Source organism: Drosophila busckii, chromosome 3L (genome assembly GCF_011750605.1).
Source record: "Drosophila busckii strain San Diego stock center, stock number 13000-0081.31 chromosome 3L, ASM1175060v1, whole genome shotgun sequence".
NCBI classification, from domain to species: domain Eukaryota; kingdom Metazoa; phylum Arthropoda; class Insecta; order Diptera; family Drosophilidae; genus Drosophila; species Drosophila busckii.
The window spans coordinates 19,635,678-19,652,386 of NC_046606.1; the positions used below are offsets into that span (position 1 = coordinate 19,635,678).

The window sequence follows — 16,709 nt, forward strand, 5'->3', positions numbered from 1 at the left end:
TAAATTGAAACGGTGAATTTGTATGGGTGTAACAAATTGACTGAATTGTATAGCAAAATCGATATTGATGGATAGTTCTAATTATATCTGTACTAATTTGAGTTCATCTTGACTAGAAATATTCTCAGTTATGTAAAAGCGTAAAATTATTGAAATATTACACGTAAGCGCTTTGCGATTGTGTCTAAGAAAACAGATTATAATTTACAGCTCTATTATCTTTGATCGATCTGACAATAAATTTAAATTAATTTATTCGACCTGGTCAGAAAGAAGTAGTATGTTTATTATTAAATGAAAATAGAAATGTTAATACTCAATTTGTAAAGAGCAAACTTTAGTGACCACTTAAGGGTTGCTCCTTAGGTTAGCAAGCTCACGCTGACTGCCTCGACTTGCTTTAACATTCTCACACTTTCAGCAACTAAAGGGAGGCCGCAGCATGGCGCCCAGTCGATCCAACAGCCCACCACGCGGTGGAGAGTTGGAGCCCACATTTGGGGCGCCCCTTTCACGGATGCAGTCGCGACGTGGCTCGCGTGTTTCGCGTCAGCACAGCTACGACGATGACATGAAGGCTGGTGGCGTCGGAGGTAGCATGGGAGGCGGAGGGCCAGCACTGGGCATGGCAGCTGACGGCTCAGGTTTGGGTATTCCCTCAATGCCGCGCAGGTAATTGGCACAGCTGCAAGCATGCAAACAACACAACATTTACAATGAAATTGTTGTTTCCACAGAAAATCTGCCTATGATGTATTTGCCCCGGGCCTGATGCAAGGCGCTGCTGCCGCTGCGAACACGCAACTGCAACGTTCTCCTGGCGAAAGTGGTGGCATAATGCCGCCCATACAGTTGCCGGGCTCGCGACGCCCATCGTTTCGTGTGCCACATGCCTCGGAGGATTTGCAGAATGATGAATCGCCTGGCTCGCCGGATAAGGGTAGTCCCGTTCTTACTGTGGACGACGATCGACGCATGCGGCGACGCGGCTCGCAACTGTAAGTGCCAACAATAGTTTTTGCGCAACAATGGAAATATATATTATGATTCGCAGGCCGGATATAGCAGCGTTGCAGAATCGTGGGGCTTTGCCTACCGGACTGCAAGCTGCGATACCGCCGCCCATGGCTTCGTTTACGGGCCCTAACTTGGAGGACCTGGAAGCGCCACGGCGACAAACGTCCATGGATGGAGAAGCCATACGTATTGTTATACACGACGTTGATTCCGGTCCGATTTGTGCATCAAAGCGACGCATTATACTACGCAGAGATCCCACGGACAAGGCACATCGCAGTAAGTTTCCCTACATTTTCCAATATATATGCGTGTGTGTGTGTGTGTGTGTGAAAGCGAGAGAAGGGCTAACTGTTCCATTAGATGAAAACTCAGTGCTGTTGCCGCACCGGAAATGGCCAAGTAAATAAGTCTCATTACAACGCTTGGCTATGCTAATTCGACAGAGTGAAAGGACTGCCAACATTTCCTCTCAATTGTAAGCGCCCCTCGTAATTCCCCGAGCGGAGTGCACAGTGCACCCAGAGTTACGTTACGACCGTAAAGGATAATGTGTTCGGACTCCCACGGGCCCGGGCCCCAATGAAACCCAAAGCGGAAGCAAACTGGTAGCAGATTAGGCAACTGAGAGGATTTTATCGACATAAAGGCGAGCTGCCAACTCCCATACACCGAGCCCAAGCATCCGTAATACATTTGTACATACTCGTGGTATATACTCGCAGCCACGTGGGCCATTTACCTAGTGCTTATATATGTTAGTGTGGGTATGCGAGCGCTCGTTTGCATTTTAATTACATGCATTTTTTCGTGCTTTGAAGCTAGCGACTTAACTGCCTGTACAAATGAATTTTTAATTATCAGCAAACGGTAACTAGTACTAAAATCAATAGGAACAAAAACGTGACCGGGTATTAGAATTCAATGATAAACTAAAAGCGAAAAAAAAACAACAGAAAATTAAAATCCAGGCAGCTCAGATGCGCACTTAGAGCGTTTCCCAATCGAAACACGATGCTTTTTCTACCAGTAAATGCACGAATGCAGCGTACACTCACACACACACACACACACAGCCAACAAAACAAATGAAAATTGGTCAACTTGAGTTTCCATTTACACCTGCACAACTGAGCCTCCAGTTACAACACACATGCAGTATAGAGAGCAATTTTTTAAAGAACCTGCAAGTGCCCCTAAATTTGAAAAGTTTGGCTTGCGTAGAGTAGTTAACTGCTGCAGAGGTAGCATAGACGGAAAGCACAGAATGAAAATAAAAGTGAGTAGTCAGCCAATTGATTAGTTTATTAGCTAATCTGTTAATGGATATTTTACCAAATATTGTTTGATGATAATGTTTAGCTTCTATTCTATGATATACACTCCTGCTCAGCTGAGCTTCAGCAAAAATTGGCAATACCTTTTAAGCCAGATTACGAGTTTCAATAAAACAACTATATTTGGCTAGACTATTCAGTTTTTGCATTATATGCATTTTACAAAGCATTACCTAATTCGATTAATTTGGCTAATCTGCACAGATTTATGAACATTAATTTGAATTTTTATCCATAGCTTAGATTAGCAACTAGTTTTAATTTAGAGTTACTACTATATGTCATTTCTTGCATGTTGTGTTGCTGAATGCAAATACCTGCCTTTGGTAAAGGTCAAATTATACTAATCAGTTAAAAAATGCTAATAAAATAAAAAGTGGATAATCTCGTTCGTTATGAAATCAAATATGATACAAATTTAGTTTTAGAAAGAACTGAAATTTGATTAGTATATTAATGAAAAGATCATCTAATAATGCATGTAAGCTAAGTATGAAGAGATTGTAAACGATACGTTTGCGGATGTATCGCTACTCTCACCGACTCTTCAACGACTGCTTAGCGACTCTTCTGGTCAGCTATCCATTGACGACTGCTAACACATTGTGTTACTAGCCAACACAGCTCTGAGTCACTTAATTACTCTTGACCTAACAATCGTCAACTCAAAAGTAGAATCCACATACATTCAAATACTTAAAATATAACATTCGTTTGATTTAATTAAAATTTAATATTAACTTCCACTTCAGTAGGAAGCGCGAAAGCGAAAAGTATGCTCCGCTTAATTGGCTTTAAGTGTCAGTTGCAGGTTGGCTCAAAGAAACAAGCGCGCATAATTTCAATCAAAATAGCTAGCCGCTAGCTGCTTGGCTACCCGACCTGCGTGCCCTACGTGCACCTGATGAAAATTTTCAATTTGCATATCGTAAAAAATGTCAATATCCAACAAGTACGCAGCTGCAATGAAAAAAGTATATATGTACATATGTATGTATATGTATGTATATCCAGCCAGGTGTGTGTGTATATAGTGGTGTCTGTGTCTGTTTTTGTGTGTCTGTTCATATCAAGAGTTAAGCACGCTTTACCAACTGCTTGACTGTGTTGCTTGCCTTAGCCAGGCTCTCTGCTCCTCCCCAGTGACATGGCTGGTTGGTAAGTCGGTTGGTGGGTTGGTTGGCTTGCTACCCGTCTGCCTGCTTACCTGTTATATTTGATATGCAACGAAGCAAGTGGAATTTTAATGTGCTAAACCATTTTCTTGGCTTGTGCCGCTGGTATCCTTGGCAGCCTGCTTAGCTGATATCCTTGGTAGACTGCCTTGCTCTGTGGCTTAACCACAAGCGCACGCATGACGAAGGCTGCGGAGTAAGCTGGTGGCATCTGTGCTGCAATTTGCCTTGAAATATTGAGTTGACTCTACGGTTGTCTGTGCATGTGTCCGGTATATAATTTTAAAAGCTGACAGCACAGTCATTTGTTGTTATGGCTTTTGTGCTATGGCGCAATTAGCAGCTGCTTTTCAGCTAATGGAAGCGTTTAATTAATCTCGCCATCATATTGTACGCAGCATTGTATAACAATACGATTGAATGGTCAAATGCGCTTTCAATTATGCAACAGATTAAACGTTTTATGGCCAAAAAGCCGTAACAGCAACAACAACAACACAATATCCGCCAAGATGCTTGGCCAAAAGTCGGCTCAAATGGCGTCTTAACATGCCTAATGAAATTTTATGCATGCTCGTGAGTTACGCATTTATTACTGCAAATCACGTAAGCTCCCCCCTTCACTCATACACACACATACATACATACACACCCACCCATACATATATGCGCAGCGGCAGCTTTGCGTGTGATTGGCTCGTTGAATTGAGTCTGGGCAACAGGTAGCAACCTCTGCCTCCCATTTCTGCTGCCATAGCAACCTTTCAACTTGGCTGCCTTTCATAGTTTTAGTGCACTTAAGCACATTACTTGCTTATATGTATGAATGCCAGAGCCACGCTTTCTGCACTTATCGGCCCCCAGCTGCTCCACTTTACGTTTCATCTCTGCTCATGCTCTCAGCTGGTGACATAAACGAGCAATAGCTTTATGTAGCAGGTGTTCAAAAGTAGCTATTGCCTCTTGCATACATACAGTGGTGGAGAAACAAATCCGAACACTTCAAAATGGCAAAACATATGAAACCTAAAGTATAAATGTCTTTATCATACAAATTGTTTTGCATTTGATGGTCTTTGAAATTCTTAAACAATCCACTGAAAGCAAATTATTAAGTTTTTCGCGTTTCAGCCTTTCACTTAAAAATATCTTACAATTTTAAATAGCTTTAATTATTAGTGTCCGCAATATTTTTGTCTGCTACTGTAAATTGTACGTATTTGTGTATTTGTGCGTCTATGCAGGCTTGTTAACCAGACTTGTTTATTAGTTTGTCTCAGGGTAGATATTTTAAGCCAGCTTATGACTTGGTTGCTTCAAAGCTGTGCTAGTTTAATTAAGAATCAATTTTTATAGCTACTGATGGCAAGCACTAAAACGCTTATATATACTACACCCGCTGCACCCACTCAAAGCAAACAAGGCACACTCTACTACTGCGAGGTGGGTGCGTATATCTGTGCATCGATTAAGTCCTTCGCCTTGTGTGACAGCTGAAAGTTTGCAGAGTTAACGATATTAGTTGCAGCGAGTACCGGTGCTTGGTATGCAGAGTGGGTGATTGCTATGAAACAAGTTTAAAACTTGCCAACTGTTGCCCACCTGGGCTGTAAATTTAGCACTCTAGGGACATTGCTCACTTTTGGTGGCGCCTCAAATTAGTGACATGGCCGCCAAGGACATAAAAAGCTGACAAACTTTGAAGCTCATGCCACCCAGCCACCCAACTGGCCACACTGACGATGCCTGGTCGCTTGGCTTATTAAAAACCTAATGATACCCACATAAAAATGTATAAAAAAGCTAACAACAACAAATTGTATCATAAAACAGCAACGTAGATGAATGTCACATACACTAGAAAAGAGCAGGCACAGACGCACAAAGCAATGAGACAAGGGCTACAAGAATAGCCAATGCCAAAGAAATAAAAGAAAACCGAACCCAGCAACAACACAAAGAGAAAGAAAAAGAAACACTGTAGCGATAACCCGACCTCACCTTAGCGTTTACGAGTATCTGCCAGGGTCCGGCTCATGATTTTAATGTGGGCCAGTGGCGGTTTTTATAGCCGACGCAACTGAAGGCGAAGACGCATCGAGAATTCACTCAGCGTGCCACATTTCGAGCATGTTAAGTACGGGCCAGCTGGCATACCTAAATTTGATGGACGGACGATACCCTACAGGTCCTGCATCCTGAAAATGCCAATTCATAAACAGTCTGTTCAAACTGTTGCGTCATGCTTTAGCCTTTCATGCCATAATCTGCACATTTTGTTATGCGACGTTCGCTTTGTGCGAGGGATTTGTGTTTTATTTATTTTCCTTTTATTGCCATCTTAAGACCTGCTGAAAGCGCAAGCAAGACTAAAACAAAACTGAACGATATATTAACTTTTGATAAAAGCACTCGACAGTATAGTAAAAATGCCGCGTTATCCTAATTGGGTTTCAATGAGCACAATAGCAACATTTTATTGTCCAAATGTCCACGCAAAGGGAAAAATGCTAAGGCCAGCATATATAATACAAGAAGCTTTCAGGTATTATGTTGTAATGTTTGTATTGTAAACTGTTGAAAAGAACAAAATACGAGAAATTGTTTTTTAACAATTGTCGCTTGCCTTAAAAGAAAGTAAGCCATAAATAAATAATAATACGACTCACAAATATTCGGCATTAAATTTTTTCTAGCAATAACAATCTAAAAAGTTAGTATTGAGGCTGAAACTTTTGTTAAAAGTATCCTCACCTTACGGATGCAGCAGATGGCCACGTTGCAAATATGTCGCTGGTTAATTTTCTTTTGGCATTGTCTGCTGCGATTGCGATTTCGAGGGTCAAGTGGGTTGGCCGGAAATCCGGTTTCGCGAGTTTCCAAGCACAAATTGTTGAAATTAGTTTTTTGGTCCCAATGATAAGTACTTGACAGTTGCAGAAGGCTGAGCGACTGAGCAATTTAATTATTTAAAAAGTTTAATTTTATAAATCTGCACGTTGACAGCCATGGCCATGGGCGTAGCCGTACTTACTTATTGCTTACAATCTATATCAATGAATAGATAAAGATATAAATTGAACTAGTTTTTTTTTATAAATTATTTATAATTTAAAAATTGCATTCTACATTGAACTAGTAATAATTTTGAATGTAAAAGTTTAATTTGAATTGTGTTAGTATGGAGGATTGACAATTCCAGAAGGAATCACGAGTAAAGTAGCCAAATAAAGTCGGATACCTTTTGAGATCGACGAGCGTACCAATTATTTATGCCTACTCAATTTAAGAACTTTTTATTTTGTTTTATAGCTTCGTTAGCTCTTTCACAAAACGACAATGAGCTTATAATAATAAATAATTCAATGTAACAGCTTGCGATCAAGTTCTGGCAAATTAACCTATGTGGCGTACTTTTGTTAAAATTGCAAAGTTGAATGGCTCTAACACTGAACATTTGAGTATATTTAATACTGTCAAACTGCAAGGTGCACCTGCCCCTAAATTACATCCTGGCTAAATTACATCCTGGCTATGCACATGTTGACAACTTAGGTCCGGCTGACAAAAAATGTAAGTGACAAGCTTAACTTTCAAGTGGCTCTAATTAAATTACCAACAAATGTCTAGTTACTTTCTAGACAAGGGTTAGACACTCAGGTCGACATGGACAAATATGCCTTAACAAAAATATAAAACTCAACAACAGCCTGACTAATCACAAAGCATGACAAGCTTGAATTTGGTGTCCGATGAATTTTTAATATCCTTTGGTAAAACGTGTTATGCACGAATTCATTTATTTAAAGCTAGATGAAGCTGTTGAAAACTAGTTGTTGCTCTTGATTGTGTTGACAACTTTGCCTGAATGCTAATCACAATGCGTATTCGCAGTGTTGACTCAAACATTGCAAACTGCAAATGAAAGCAGCGCCCACATTGATCTAAAAAGTGCTGAAACGTGCGTCTGAGCTGAATCTTAGATTTAATATTGATTTTTTTTCTTGCTTAAGCTTGTTTGTTTGTTTTTTTTTTTTTTTGTCTGCCATAATCACTCAACATATTTTCTTATTAAATTTGACGCTGTCTATTTGCAGCACGAGGCTTTGGAATGCGGGTCGTCGGGGGCAAAACTGGAGCTGATGGACGACTCTTTGCTTACATTGTCTGGACAGTGCCCGGCGGGCCGGCTGAGAAAAATGGCCTCCAACAAGGCGACAAGGTGAGTGAGTGCGATGGTCAGGATTATAGTGTAAATAGGCAAATATTTAGAATAAATTCGTAGAAAGTGTTTTGTTTGCTGTCAACATGCCAGCAGATATAAATTAACAAACTTTCTTATAAATTAACAAACATTTGCATCAACCCGAAGGAAATAATAATTTATCCGGCTTCAAGAGCATGACAAATGACAAGTAACTGATTGAGTGGGAGAATTAAAGTGCACCTTGCTCAATTGCAGATACTCGAGTGGAACGGCATGTCGCTAATCGATCGTAGCTTCGAAGAGGTTTGCTCGATTATGGATCGCACGGGCGACATTGTGGAGCTACTGGTGGAGCACGCTACAGATTTTCGCATGTGTGATTTGTTCGACGAGAATCTGCCACCAGGGAATAGCGGTGGACAGAGTGGACCTCGGCGTTCGGGTGATGGTCCCATTGGGCTGGGCCTAATAGCGGGTAAGTGTTTCTGCTAGATGTGTTCTGTTGTCCCATTGTACCCTGCTTTCCCCAAATCACTGTTGCAAACAGTTTTGTGTAGACACCTAATTGCCTAATTGTTGATTGTCTCGATGTAAATTGACAGTAAGCAATTTTGAAATTTTAATTTGTTGTTCTCTCGTTTCTTGTTATTTCTTTTCCCTAACAAACAAAAAAAATGTTACAATAATTAAAACAGAACCCGAAACCAACACAGACAAATCACCAGCATCGCCAACTAGACGGAAATTACCAAAAACTCCGGTATAAAAACCAATTCGTTATTTGATTATATTCATTATAAACTGAATCCGAGTAACCTAGCAGTCAAACGTATGCTGCTGGCCAACTAATTATATTTATATATATATATATACCATATATGTTTATATACTTACCACTTACCTACATACCTATGTACATGCTAATACATACTACTTACATATATAATACACATCGAGCAACACGCAGCAATGAGTAGCTTTGAAATGCAGCTTTGCAGCTATTTTCGTTCTCACACAAGATTCAACTTCAACTTTTTCTTACCGATTTGAAATACTTTAACAACAGTTCACTAATTCCAATTCACTTTTATTTTTCAATATTGTTGATTTCATTATTTAACAAACAACAGTTTATGTGTGGTAGCTTAATTGAGAAAAAAAAAGAATAAAGTACATGCTATATCTCTATATATATTTATATATTGTAATTAAATTATTTGTTTTCTATGTGTTAAAATTTATACTTTTTCATAATAATAATTTGATATACTATAGAATAACCAAAGCAAATGGATAAATGTGTTTTTGCTATTTTGTCATATAATCACAAAATAATATTTATTTACTTGATGTTGGTAGCATTAACAGTTAGTCAACTAAGCGTATACTAAAAAAAAAAAATAAAATAATTGCATATATATGATATATGAATACTATGCATAAACGTACTCGTAAACGCATTAATAAGTAGCAGTGATAACTATAAGCTAAACATTCTGTGGATGCTCAAAAGGGATAAAACATAAAACATTTGATTTACATTTCTCTCTTTCTTATGTTTGTATTTGTTGTGTCTTGCCTTCTTGGGCAATCGAATTGCCCGAAGGCTATAAAGAAAACACACACAGTAAGAGCAAAGCACCAACAATAGAGTTATAAGCTGAACATTTAATAATTAAATCGATAGTCCAAGGGTATCCTTAACTGATCACTGCGTTTGGCGCGAAAGCTGAAGTTCACTTCAAAACGAATTTTGACAAAATGAGAGTTTAAGATGAAAGTATTGTCTTTATAAGCAGCTGGCGTAGATTCGTAATACAATCGATACAATAAATTATATAAATCAACTGCTAAAACTTCCATATTAGAAATAGCAACAAAGATCTTTATAAATGTTACTAGTGCGAATTGTAGTGAACAGAGTTTAACTTCATATAGATATGTATATAAATATACATTTATATGTGTGTGCGTTTTAAATGTTAATAACAAAATATGTAAGATTTATATAAGTAGTGAGCAGAAAGTGCGCAAATTAATGAAAAAATGATACAAAAAAAATAAATAAAAAGTAGCTTGTTGTTAAAATGTTTAAGTGTTTTTAAGCCAAATGAAAAAATAATAATAATCCCCCATAGATATACTAATTAGAAGAGAGTGCTTAGATATTAATTGCTCTACTCCTTTACGCGGTTTGTATTTGTGTATGTCATTGTTAGTGATGTGTTTGTATATGTTAAACATAACACACACTGTGCAACATTTTTTGAAACGAAACAAAAAAAAAGAAAGCCAAACGGAAACCTAATTGAAATGTCGCCAAACCCACCTAAGTACTTTGCACACACCTGCGCATATTTTGTGTCAATAATTGAGTAAATGCGAATAAATTAAGTTCACATTGTAGACACTTAAAGCTGCTACTTAGCTATGTAACTCCTGTCAGATGGGTGATAAAACTTAAATGTATCTCTGAATTTATTTATACTTACTTACCTCCGAATGTTTGTACTACGCTGTGTACAGCCAATTCACACACTTGTATAATCAGCACACATGCAACTTTGGCTATGTATTTATGTAATTATAAGTGTACTTGTACCTAACATTGTATTGATGTATGTATGTACTTATGGAGCCAAGAGCTCATAGAGCTACAAAGTACGAACCTTACAATCCAATAACTAACTAACTAACTAAACAAGCTAAGAGATTATGTGTAAACTGAACGACTGTAACTGTAGCTCTATCTTTAACGCAAGTTGTTGCATTCACATTTTTATGTAAATTGTTTAAGCTTAATGAAGAATAATGCAATGGTGAAATGTAAGCAAAAAGGCAAATCCACTCCAGCTTTGTTATATTTAAAAACAAAAAAGTCAGTCGCTTATCTATACAAATATATATACATCTTTACAATTCTATACATGCGTTAACTATATATATATATATATATATACATATATATACACATATATTTATACCCAGTTATTTTGAATAAGCTGTATCTCGAAACTTGAAACTAATGCGTATACCAAACAAAAACAAAATACAGCAAAAGAAACATCAAACAATAAAGTCTATCTATTTAACTAAAAAACAACCAAAATCAACTACTACTTGAGATCCATTTCAAGCATCGGTATATTCATTTGAAATAACTACAGCACAGGAAGCAACTCGGGATGGGACTGAAATTATATCATATAATATCATCATAATATAATATTATCTTTTTAAATTTACTGAATAAAATATTATTTTAACTGTATATACTTCCATACATACATATTTAATTAAGCATCCAGCCTGTACATAACTTAGCTAACCCAAGCCCGCCTGAACGCCCGCTAGCTAAAATCAAGTATACGTAAATGATAATGAAACCAATATCTATTGTAATATAGCCAGGTCTATAAGTTACATAACCTACGTATGTACATACATACATATACATATACTTACTTGTACTGTAATGCCAAAACAAAATGTTATGTACAAATGCTTCATACTACTTTTTAGTTTTGTTTTTTAGCTGCTTACATTTAAGTTTTTATATTTTCGGTACGTATACGCCCTGTTTTCTGTTACGGTGCTCTATGTCCTTGTATACAATTTCCAATTTCTCTGTCAATTTATGAGCTTTTGTTTGCATTTCGCTTAGCAAATGTTTATCTTACCTTAACTTTTCCTTCAACATTTATTTTTTTGTTTTTTATTGCCTTGTTTTGTTTCCTTTCGTTAGGTTTGTGTTTAAGCATAATTCCTCACTCTTTAATGATGCCTTTACTACCCAATTTGTGACTCTCTCTCCCCCTCTCTCTTTCGCTCTTTCTCTCTGTCCTTCTCCCCCTTTTCTTGCTATATATTATTACAAATGATTTAATCACTTTACTTAGCTGTGCGCGGCAAAGCAAGGCCCTGTATAATATTTACTTAGCGACTAACTACCCACATTTGCAGTTAGCACAGTTGCGAATGCATTTCAATTTTATTTGTATATACATACATACTAAGTACATAGCTTATAAACAATTCAAACTTTCTTTTGTACCTACTTTGTATATACCTACTATTTTGACTAGAAAGTTCAATACCCAAGGCAATACTTGTTAGTTACGTACTTATAACTTTCAAAAAGGTCGCTGGAGTCGCAGTGAACAAAGCACAAAGAATAACAATGAACACAACACAAATACAGTTCAAATTTGATTTGTTGATTTAACTTGATTTGATTTAATCAATTTTCTTTGATATTCTTAAAATAATTCCAAACTTATTTGCATTTTGCCTTATTTGCATAAACTGTACGCAAAGCCTACGAATTTTTTAAATAGCAATTAGTGGTCCTTAAATTCAAACCGACTAGTATTTCCTTATACAACTTGCAACTAATTTAAACCGTCAAACTATAAATATTTATATAAATACTTATTATAACTTACATATATATAAACATATATATTCTATGCTAATTATTAAATGAACATGGGCTCAATTTTCATTTCACTTGTACAAGAATTGTAACCCCAGCTGGCACGAGTTATGGCAATGAGCATTATTAAATTGCAGCTAAGTGTAGCGACACCAATGATACTAATACGCATAAATTGTAGTCAAAACTCGCGTAATTATTGCAACTCTCCAAATACATTAATTACATAAATACATGAAAAAGTAAATAAGAATCAAAACAAATGCAGAAAGCGAAATGTTAAATTATAAAACAGAACAGAACCGAGCACAGCAGATGAAGCAAAAAGGAAGAAAATTGCAAACAATTTGTTTACTGATGGATTGACATATGAGCAGTGCTGTTACTCGTCTGACTTTATTGAATGATTGATTGATTTATACAATGTAAACAATTCATTGAAATATGCATACGAGTAATAACACAAACACACAAGCACACACACACATGAGTGTAGCCGACTTTAAGGCCTTACTAATTGAATTTTAAAGCACAAATTGTAATACACAGAGACACATACACCAATGCATATATGTATAGGCTAACGTGTTTATATCTATAGTACAATTTAAATGTATGTCATTTGTTATTTGAATGTTTTCACTTTAAGCATGTTAAGTATACGCCATGTTTACAGTTAAACTTTTTATGTAGATGTGTGTATGCTTCGATTGAAACCGTTATGTTTGCATATATTATTCATACGCATAGTCGCAATTCTGAATGTCACACACACACCACACCAACCCGCACCCGCAAATAGTTGACAAGGCACAACCGCAACGCCAACGCCTAGGCTGTGGCTTCGTCTAGAACTTTGAAGACACAGTTTGAGTGGATACAACCATTTGCCACCTGTCATATACTCGACTAGGTGTTGGCTAAGGTGGCTGGCAAACAGAGGAGTAAAGAATGAGCTGGTGGGGGAGCTGGCTGTCAGTTGACTTTGGGCCAGGCGTTTGTTTTTTAGGCCTGTCAGCAACAGGTGCTGTCGCCTTTAATTGACAGCTGGCAGGCATAAAATGTTTGAAACGTTGAAAATTAGAAAACTTTTAACAGCAATTTCTGGCAGCAACATCGTCATTATTATCGACAACCAGCGCGTGGCCTCGCAAATAAAGCCTTCCAAAACAAACACACACACACATACAAACAGACAGAAAGTTTTCAAGTGCTTAGACACTTATCGCCGCCAGCCCGCCAAGCATTTTGATAAACTTCAATAATCCGGCTTGTGCGCCAGCCATAAGCATGGCCTGTATGTGCTAGAGGTCTGCGTACCTTTAGATAAGTGCGCGGCTTATAAAGTCTCAACACAAATTCGATTTCGTGTGCGCCACCACGCCAACGTGCCTGCCACGCCCAGCTTACCAAGATGAGAAATGCGCTTGCTAATATAATAAACTTTTGGCAGTGCCATAAAGAGTTGCCTGCCCATTACGCCCCGCAACATAAGCACAGAGGTACACATACATACATATGCTTAGCGAGCAACAGTTATAAAGAATTGTTGTGTGCCTGTGACTGTGTGTGTGTGTGTAGTCCATTTCCGTTTGCTACACGTTATTGCAATATGGCGGCTTCCGTTGCCATTGCAGCAGCTGTAAGTTAGCGCCGTTCGACAGCTACGTTACGTTTGTTGCCATAGTTGTTAATGTACACGCCATGAATATGTTATGTTATGTGGCAGCGCTATTTTTCGACATACACGTATAATAAACACAACACTAACAGCGCTCACCATCCACAACAACAACAACAACAATGGTTCTTCCTGTTTTGCGGGTGGGCAGCAGCTGTGGGCAAAGTCGCAATACTAGACAGCGCCCGCAGCAGATTGCATTTGCGGTTGTGCATGTGTGTGTAGTGAGCGCCCCTTGAGGGTATGCTATGCTATTTTTGCGCACTGTTGACTCGCATGCTTTTATATTTTGCTTATGCTCTTTATGCTTGCGCCCCCACTGCCCTCTCGCTTCATTTGCATACGTTTAATTAGTTTTATTTGTGTTTCAATTGCTTTAATTTGTTATTCAGTTTGGTATACAACACAAAACAAAATAAAGACTACAAGGACATACAATACGCCACAAAGCCAAGTGTAAATAGAAGCAAACGTGTTAATAAAGTCTCTCCCGAGACTGTTGAGAGGCGCATTCTTCGCTCGCACTTCGATCAAGGTGTACTAACCCTTTCTTTCACTGTAGGAGCAAATCGCACGAGAGAAATTGGTTAGCGGCCGCGTACAAATTCAAGTGTGGTACCATGCGGAGCGCAGCGAGCTCGTTGTCTCCCTGATGGCCGCTGATGACCTAGCCCTGCGTGATGAGGCCTATGGGCACGGCAATCTGCCTGAAGCATATGCTAAAGTGCGCATACTTCCCAAGTGGTAAGCTCTCTTATTCTCTCTCTCTCTCTCTCTCTCTCTCTCTGTCTCTGTCTCTGTCTCTTTCTCTCTTTGCTATCTCTTTGACAATCTCTCATGCATCTTTATGGCAACCGCTTAGTGGTGACGGCAGCGTGCAACAAACGGAGGTCAGCCGACCAACGCAGAATCCCATTTGGAACGCAACATTGACCTTTGCGCATGTCAAGGCCGACAGCCTGATGGATCGCTATATAGACATACAGCTGTGGGACCTGGTGCCGCATACCGAGTCGATATTCCTGGGCGAGTGCAATATTGAGCTGCAGCAGGCGTTCCTTGACGACCAGGCAATCTGGTGTCGCCTCGAAGATCCCAAGGGGCTGCGCGGCATTAGCATCAGCAAGTCACCGAGCGTATCGCCGCGTGGGTCCATTGCAGCTGGCGCTGGTGCTCCTTGTGGCGATGTTTCACGCCTGCTGAGACGCGATTATAATATGCATCGTTCCAGTTCCGATGATGTGGACTCTATTGGCGATGGGGCTTCGCTGCTACATCCAGACCATGCGTGGATTGCAGGCTCACGGCGTGGCTCCTCGCAGTCGGAAACCATGGAGGTGGAGGTGTATCAGCTGGGCAAGGACTTCTCGCGCTCATTGCCGGGGTCGCGTCGTTCTAGTTTCCAAGATGCCGAAAAGCAACGGCTTCAGGAAGAGGATGCAATGGCCACGCCGCCCACATCGTATTTGGTGGGGCGACGTCGCTCCTCTGTGGCACGACGCGATCCGGATGAGATCCTGAAATCCTTGAAAGCTGTGCGCGGCGAACTTGGACGCACCATGAGCCTCGGCACCGAGCAACACAAGCGCATGGGCTCAAGACGTAAGTATCCGCTTCAAACAATAATCAAACCTAGCCCGGGACAGCCCAGGACCTACCTATCGGCACCCCATAGCTACCAGCTATGATTTCTTTTTAACCTGGGACCAAGAATGAAACAACAAAATAGTGGCTATGTCTAGCCCCACAGTTAATAGTTCAGTTCTCTCCACCAAAACGCTCTATCTATCACGCTCTGTCTTTCTTTGTCTCGAAATGTAAACCTGCCTTGCTATGTGTCTGGAACCTCTTACTGAACACCAAATACCTATATTGACTTTACTCTCAATATACTTGCCTCTACTGCATTTGTATCTATTTACAAGACTTTCTATTTCTCTTTCTCAATCACTCACACACACACACAAACACACGCTCTGTCTTTCTCTCAAATGTTTCTAATCTGCCATCTTTCTCACTATTATTAGCCACAATATCGGTGTCGCATTATCAAAGCTTTGACACACCCTACACTAACTGGACAAACACTAATGAATCGCAAAGTTTAAAATAAATAATTATAATCAATGCAATTAAGTTTAAAGCTCACAGCATCACCAGACACCTAAATTAAATCGTATTCAATAATATTTGCTAAACATAAACTTACACCTTGCACGGGCTTCAGATTTAACTACATCAACATCCACAAAGCCATAAAAACTCAAACTACAATATAAACTTCATAAAGAATGCTCTGTAAATTATACAAGACACACAAAACCACACTGCAAATTGAGCTTAGCTGCAAGAATGTTGATGTAATTGCCACAACAATTATAAAAGAAAAATAATAAGCAACAACCACAACGAGATACATAAAGCTAAAGTATTTAACACACAACAAAAAAAACACAAAACTCAACCACTCACCACCGGTAAGAATGCAAGATGAAAAAAAAAAAAAAAAAAAACTTTCGTTTGCGTTTCTTCATTTGCCTTTTGCATTTGCATTTGCATTTCAGTTGTTGCTTGCTTAGCTTTTTTTCTAAACACTTGCTGCAATCCAACTGTCAGTATTTCTTATGCACATCTAGTAGAGAACTAACCTGTCCAGCGGATAACCAATTAAACTATAAATATTATTCAAAGTAAACTTTGATTTTCAATCATTCGCAAAAATATAAAAAATCAAGTGGTCTGGTTTTTTTAAAAGTTTCCAAATATAGATTAAATAAATATAAACATGACAGAGATTGCAGGAGAATTACGTGTTCGGCCTGCCGAAATCCCAGATCGTTCTTATGTTGCGTAGAAT

The 16,709-nt window shown here is 38.7% G+C and overlaps 1 protein-coding gene across 3 annotated transcripts in view; it reads left to right on the top strand.

The window, feature by feature from the left end:
* The window catches only part of LOC108600198 (regulating synaptic membrane exocytosis protein 2), a 55,287-nt gene that overhangs the window by 31,979 nt on the left and 6,599 nt on the right, over positions 1 to 16,709 (top strand). Inside the window, exons 6-14 of one of the 3 annotated variants that reach the window (XM_017987610.2) lie at positions 422 to 672; positions 738 to 998; positions 1,055 to 1,296; positions 7,627 to 7,751; positions 7,992 to 8,211; positions 8,432 to 8,496; positions 14,415 to 14,596; positions 14,715 to 15,454; positions 15,880 to 15,980. In XM_017987610.2, the coding sequence (XP_017843099.2) occupies positions 422 to 672; positions 738 to 998; positions 1,055 to 1,296; positions 7,627 to 7,751; positions 7,992 to 8,211; positions 8,432 to 8,496; positions 14,415 to 14,596; positions 14,715 to 15,454; positions 15,880 to 15,965 (2,172 nt within the window). In that variant the 3' untranslated portion in view covers positions 15,966 to 15,980. Of the gene's footprint in view, positions 1 to 421; positions 673 to 737; positions 999 to 1,054; positions 1,297 to 7,626; positions 7,752 to 7,991; positions 8,212 to 8,431; positions 8,497 to 14,414; positions 14,597 to 14,714; positions 15,455 to 15,879; positions 15,981 to 16,709 lie in introns of those variants that run through there. The other 2 variants (XM_017987609.2, XM_017987608.2) reach the window with 2 other exon arrangements.